A 6,973-nucleotide genomic window follows, 5' to 3' on the forward strand; every position below is an offset into this window, starting at 1 on the left:
TGTGTGTGTGTGTTCGGTCACCCTAGAAAAGAAATAGGGGTGACATGACAGCAGTCTTCCAGTATTTGAGGGGTTGCCACAGAGAAGTGTGTGTGTGTGTGTGTGTTCGGTCACCCTAGAAAAGCAATAGGGGTGACATGACAGCAGTCTTCCAGTATTTGATGGGCTGCCACAGAGAAGTGTGTGTGTGTGTGTTCGGTCACCCTAGAAAAGAAATAGGGGTGACATGATAGCAGTCTTCCAGTATTTGAGGGGCTGCCACAGAGAAGTGTGTGTGTGTGTGTGTGTTCGGTCACCCTAGAAAAGAAATAGGGGTGACATGACAGCAGTCTTCCAGTATTTGAGGGGTTGCCACAGAGAAGTGTGTGTGTGTGTTCGGTCACCCTAGAAAAGAAATAGGGGTGACATGACAGCAGTCTTCCAGTATTTGAGGGGCTGCCACAGAGGGGTGTGTGTGTGTGTGTGTGTGTTCTGTCACCCTATTCTCCAAAGCACCAGGATGCAAGAAAAGAAACAACGGATGGAAACTAATCAACGAGAGAAGCAACCTGGAATCAAGGAGAATCTTCCTGACAGTGAAGTCGGCCGCGCACCCTTTCCCCCCTCCCCCCGCTCCGCCCCGCCCCGCCCCTTCGCAAGGCCGACACTTCCGGGATCTGCTCGCGGGGCTCTGGGCGGGGCGTGCGCGCGGGGCCGGGCATGCGCTTGCGCGACGGCGTCGGTTCAGCGGGGGGGGGGCGCGGGTTTGGGCGCGCTGCCGGCCATGACGCTGCCGGTCTTCTTCGGGTGCGCCTTCGTGGCCTTCGGGCCGGCGCTGGCGCTCTTCCTGCTGACGGTGGTGGGCGAGCCGCTGCGGGTGATCATCCTGATCGCGGGGTGAGGACGGGGGCCGGGGGAGGGGGAGGGAGGGAGGGAGGGCGGCGTCGGCGTCGTTGCTGACCGAGGCTTCCTTCCTCCTCCTCCTCCTCCTCCCCGCAGGGCCTTCTTCTGGCTGGTCTCGCTGCTGCTCTCCTCGCTGGTCTGGTTCGTGGCGGCCAAAGCCAGCGACCCGGCCGACCAGACGCTGCAGCGGGGGCTGCTGGTCTTCGGCGTGCTCTTCTCCGTGGTGCTGCAGGAGGCCTTCCGCCTCCTCTACTACAAGCTGCTCAGGTGCGGGGAAGGGGCGGGCAGGACCGGCAAGGCGGGGGGGGGGGGTGGGCTGGCTATTGCTAAGCACATTGATTTGTGCTTTACATTGTAAGCCGCCCTGAGTCTTCGGAGAAGGGCGGGATATAAGTCCCATTAATAAATAAATAAGTAAATATAAATGGGATTAAAATCAATCAATCAATAAATAAATAATAAATAAATAAATAAATAATTTTATTTGTATACCGCCCTTCTCATTAATAAATAAATAAGTAAATATAAATGGGATTTAAATAAATAAATAAATAAATAAATAAATAAATAAATAATTTTATTTGTATACCGCCCTTCTCATTAATAAATAAATAAGTAAATATAAATGGGATTTAAATAAATAAATAAATAAATAAATAAATAAATAATTTTATTTGTATACCGCCCTTCTCCCGCAAGGACTCAGGGCGGTGAACAGGGCAAACATATCAAAATACAAAAATGAAAAAGGAATTAAACACGATGCCCAAGTTATAACAATAGATTAAAATGCATTTAAAACAACAATAAAATCCCAACCCATCCCCCGTCAGGCCAGGCCGGCTTGTTCGAACAAATAAGTCTTCAGCTCGCGCCGGAAGGAGCGAAGGTCGGGCGCCATCCGGAGCTCAACCGGCAAACGGTTCCATAAATCCGGGGCGCCCAGAGAGAAGGACCTCCCCCTGGGGGCCACCAGGCGACATTCTCTGATCGGTGGCACCCTGAGGAGGCCCTCTCTGTGGGAACGCACAGGGCGGAGGGAAGTTGACGCCGGCAGCAGGTGGTCCCTAAGGTACACGAAGGGGAAACCGGTTAGGCCTCTGGTCCCTAGCGCAAATCGGGCAGGGCCAAGCCGGACTGGCCTTTGTGGGGAGGAGGAGGAGGCGGCCCCCTCTATCCCTCCCCTCCAGCTCTCGGGGGGGGGACACGTGTTGCCCGTCCCTCATTTGTCCCTCCCGGTAGACCTAAGGCGGGCATCCCGGAGCCTCACCCTGCAGGTTGGTGGGCCCCGGCGCCTTCCCCGGGACAGGGGCTGCTCCCGGCCAGCGGCCTGCCGGGTGTCCCGGCCTTCGGCTAGGCTGGAGATTGGGCTCTGGCCTGTCCCGGCCAAGGGTTCTTCTTCCTTGCGCGGCCCCTTCCGTGGTTGAAGGGCTCCTCTCCGCCCAGAATCGCTGCCTTGAACTCCCGCTGTTCCCTTCCCCTCTCCGGGGACGGTCCTGCCTCTCCAGGCGGCTCCCTCCGGGCTTCCCCCCCCCAGTAGCGTCTCCACCTGCTCCTCCTACCTAGAGTCTTCCCAGCCCCTTATTATCTTGGTGTGGTTGCTTAGTGGCCTTCCTAAAATACAATAACCAGACTTTAGGGCAGGGGTAGGCAACCTTGGCTCTTTTTGGACTTCAATTCCCAGAATTCCTGAGCCAGCTATGCTGGCTCAGGAATTCTGGGAGTTGAAGTCCATGAGTCGTAAAAGAGCCAATGTTGCCTACCCCTGGCTTAGGGTGTTGATGCGTCCCAAGTTTACATTAAGTTTTATTTACAGTTGTATTTCTTTGTTGGCTCCTATTCAGCTTGAGATCCTCCAAGGCCCCCAGAATCTTTCCACATCTGTGGCTCTCAAGTACGATCCATCCAATCTTACACTCAGAGTCGCTTGGCAGAGACAGATGGGCAGCATGTAAAGTATAAATAAGCAACGTTTATGCCGCCTTTTGTGCACAGGGCTCTTGGGCAGTTTCTTGATTGGGGTTTTGCTTACTTGATTGTTGGTCTGAAATTCACCTTGGAGTTAATCTATGCTGATCTTAGTGCTGATTCCTGGTGGGGAGCTACTGGAGTCTTTTCCTCTTTGGGGCTAGTTCAGGGGTAGGTAACCTCGGCTCTTTTATGACTCATGGACTTCAACTCCCAGAATTCCTGAGCCAGCCAAGCTGGCTCAGGAATTCTGGGAGTTGAAGTCCATGAGTCATAAAAGAGCCGAGGTTGCCTACCCCTGGGCTAGTTGATTGTCTTTTTTGCATAGTCTATATATGTGTCTATGTGTCTGTTGATGGTGGATTTGTCAAGAGTGCCAGGGTTCTAGAAGTTTCCTTCTAGATGTTTTGAAGGGCTTTAGTTGGCTACGCTGATTCCATGTGGTTGTAGTAGTCTGTTAGTAGAGATCAAAATTTGGATGCTTGCCAACGGGTTCATATTTATGATGCTTGCAGTGTCCTGGGTTTTTTTTTCATGTAATCCCCCTTTTGCAACCTTCTGAGAAGCAAAGTCAATGGGGAAGCCCCATTCCCTTAACAGCGATTCACTTAACAACTTTGGCAAGAAAGGTGGTAAAATGGGGCGAAATCCACTTAACGACCGTCTTGCTTAGCAACAGAAGTGTAAGGCCCAATTATTGTCATGAGTCAAAGAGTACCTGTACCTACCCGTGTTTCCCCCAAAATAAGTCCAGGTCTTATATTAATTTTTGCTCCAAAAGATGCATTAGGGCTTATTCTCCAATTAAGGTCTTATTTTCGGGGAAATGCAGTACTAAATGCATCCATCTGGTTGACGATCTTAACTGGGCCTTATTTTGGGGGGCGGAGCTTATATTAGCACCCTGAAAAATCAGGCTGGGGCTTATTTTCCGATTGGGTCTTATTTTCAGGGAAATGGGGTAGTTAGTGTGGCTGGTTTTACAACAGGTTGGTGTTTCTAATTTGTGCCGTGTCCTTTGCTGGAGAAGCTATCCAGGAAGGATTGGTCTTCTGTTTCCTTCTTCCTTTACCAGGGCTATATTCTTTGGGAGATATGGTTGGTTGTTTTATGAATCTTCCCTAGTTATTCCTTCCCCATTAGGATGGCACGCGGGAGTGCATTATAGTCTCCGCTGTGACTCCTGGAAGTACTGTCCCCAGCAGCCCTCCTCAGAAATTGCAGGGCGATTGGTAAACCAGTCATTGTACGGACAGATTGCCAAGCGCCCAGATCCTGGCCACATAACCAAGGGGGCCTTGGGGGTAGCACGGTGGCTGGACACCCAACTTTCCAAGGCTGCCATCGCTTCAAAGGGTTGTTAAATGAGGGCTCATAAATGGATGGAGCGTTACCTGTGACCTCTTTATCTTTTGCTCGGGTTCTTGACCTGTAATGGATTTTTCTTTGACCTGTAATGGATTTTTCTCCATGGTGATTCGTCTCTCGCACCAGATCTTCCAGTGCTGCACCCATTTTCCACACACTGTGTTTGCTGGTCATCATCTCTTCTTTCCTTTCACTTTTCTTAGCCTTGTCTAGAAACCGACTGACCTGTGTAATTCAGCTCCACGCTTCCCGCCACCCCCCACCATTCTTTTTTTAAAAAAAAAAACAAAACCCTTCACATTGTTTGTCCTCATTTATTTAACTAAACTAGAATTAACAGTTGAAAGGAAATGGAAATTTTATATAAAGGAGTATTTCATCTGCGCACGCACGCACGCACACACACCAACTTTGAAGCCACTTCAAAGCAAGGGGGAGTGCCTTGGCCCCACTTCGTCTCTCCCAGAGGCACAGAGGCCACGGACCTGGCCTCAGACTGGGACTGGCCTGGTGCACAAAGCCAGGGGACCAGCCTGCACACACGGTCAAGAAGGCTCCTTCTAGGCAAAGAGTAGCCTTTTCAAGTCCACGGGAGAAAGAGGAGGTCCAGGCCTGCAAAGGGGTGCCAGCTTCAGCCCAGATGATCTGGAACTCAGCCTGTGCTTCTACTCCTACCCCCAGGAAGGCGATGGAGGGGCTGCTCGCGATCAGTGAAGACGGCTGCTCTCCCATCTCCATCGAGCAGATGGCCTACGGTACGTTTCCCCCGGGAGGGCTCAGGGATGCCTGGGCAATGAAGGTCGTTTAGGGACTCCACTGGGATCCCTGCAGAGGGCAGGAGGGGGGCCAGGAATCCCTGGGGTGCTGGGAGAAGAGCTTCACGCATGGAAGGAAGCCCCTTCCCAGGCCCGGAGTGGAGAGGATAGGGGAGGAGGATGTGGCCAAAGGTCCTGATGGGTTGGAAGATGGATCGGCCCTTTTGGGCCCCGCTCAGGCCAGCACTTCCTGTCTCCACAGTGGCCGGCCTAGGGTTTGGACTCATGAGCGGCGCCTTTGCCATGATCAACCTGCTGGCGGATTCTCTGGGGCCTGGCATCGTGGGCATCCAGGGAGACTCTCAGCTCTACTTTTTGACTTCAGGTACAGCTGTCCTTGCTTGGGTGTGTGTGTGGGGGAAATGCCTTCTCTAGCCCCTGCCCCTCACTGTCTCTGTCCCCACAGCCTTCATGACTCTGGTGTTGATCCTGCTGCACACCTTTTGGGGCATCATCTTCTTCCACGGCTGTGAGAACCGGCGCTGGGGGGAGGTGGCAGCTGTGGTGCTCTGCCATCTCACCGTCTCTGCCCTTGTGAGTAGCCTTAAAAATTGGGTGGGTGGAGGGAGAACAGGGACTACTAGGCTGTAGCCAACATGCATCTTCCAGGCCCTTCTCTGCTTTAGCTGCCCCAGTGAATGGACCCAGGTCCCCTGTGGCGAGGAGGGTCTTAGTCATCCTGGCATCTTAATATTGTGATAGCTGAGATGCTGCCTTGCATGTGGCCCCTGGGAATCCAGGGCCCCAGCCTGGCAAGGCAAGCCCCCCCTCTTCCTGCAACAAGGAGGGTCAGCCCCTAGCCAGCAGCTTACAGGCCATGGGTTGGGGTGATTGTAAGCCACTCCACCTCCTCTGTGCAGTTGTGCCCCTCGGCTGGGCTGCTGTCCAGCCTCGGGGAGGTAGAGGGCTTTTCTGGGGACCTGCAGCCCCCCCGCCAGACACAGAGACGGGTGGGAGATGGCCACGTCTCTGGCAGAGGCCAGCAGGGTGGGCTGACACACACACACACACACACACACACACACACACACGTTTTCTGTTTGCAGACCTTCTGGAACCCGGTCTACCTGGGCAGCCTTTTGCCAGCATACCTGCTCATGGTGGCTATGGCGGTGTGGGCCTTTCATCTCTCCGGAGGCTCCAAAAAGAATCTGCAGCATTTCCTCCTGTGTGAGTGCCGTTCCAGCTCCTGCCCATGGCCACTTCAGGTCCCCCTCCCCACCGGGCACTTGCCCCTGGGGTAACCCCTCCCCCCCCAGCCAGCTGGCTCAGCCCTCTCCATATGCTACGCTCCATTTCACAGGCCTACGGACCACACCCCAAGCGGGATCCTGAGCCTTCCGGCCACATTGCAAGGAAGCCGGGCCCCAGACTCTCTGCGGGGCATCCGATGATTGTGCCCTTGGAACATTGCGGGGCGGGGGGGGGCAAAGATGGGACCAGGGCTGCGGAACGGCCGCCTCTCCCTCCCCCCTCCCAACCAGCACCAGGAAATCTGTCTGCACTGTGCCATTTCTTCTTGACTCACTGCATTTGGCTGCTGACACTTGTTCGGGTGGGAGGGGAAGGGGCGTTGGCTGAGATCCAGGCGCTCTCAGAAGTGGGGAGAGTGCCCCCAGTCTTGCGGTGCTTGAGAGCCCAGAGCAGAACAGAGCTGTAGCTTCCCTTCTTAAGTAGCACCAATAAAGAGACTGGAGAAAAACCTGTGTGTGTTTGGGGGGCGGTCAGGGCAGATGGCCTTGGCCTCCAGTGAGATTCTTGCTTGGTCAGCTGGTGTGGCCATAACTGCAAAAGGGTCACCTGCCATCACACACAGTGAGCTGGACGGGTGAGCAGAGAGCATCGGGCAGCTTCTGAGACAGCAGCAATGCAGTCACCATCTTGGTAGGGGGGGGCTGGGACAGGTTTACGGGGGGGAACCATGGCTTGCTGTAACTCTA

General features: G+C 53.8%; 1 protein-coding gene across 2 annotated transcripts; it reads left to right on the plus strand.

Annotated features, from left to right (window-relative positions):
• The first annotated feature begins 735 nt into the window (after positions 1-735).
• LOC308662418 (gamma-secretase subunit Aph-1b-like) lies at positions 736-6,745 on the plus strand. Of its 2 annotated transcripts, XM_081318210.1 has the most exons (7): positions 736-876; positions 979-1,149; positions 4,900-4,973; positions 5,236-5,358; positions 5,440-5,567; positions 6,080-6,203; positions 6,337-6,743. In XM_081318210.1, exons 1-7 carry the CDS (start codon positions 764-766, stop codon positions 6,366-6,368), a joined length of 765 nt encoding a protein of 254 aa, XP_081174336.1. In that variant the 5' UTR covers positions 736-763; the 3' UTR covers positions 6,369-6,743. The 2 variants fall into 2 exon arrangements, with proteins under 2 accessions (XP_081174336.1, XP_081174335.1); XM_081318209.1 differs by having other exon boundaries at positions 6,080-6,745.
• Positions 6,746-6,973: the final 228 nt, after the last annotated feature.

This window comes from Vipera berus, assembly GCF_964194415.1.
Source record: "Vipera berus genome assembly, chromosome: 2".
Taxonomy (NCBI): Eukaryota; Metazoa; Chordata; class Lepidosauria; order Squamata; family Viperidae; genus Vipera; species Vipera berus.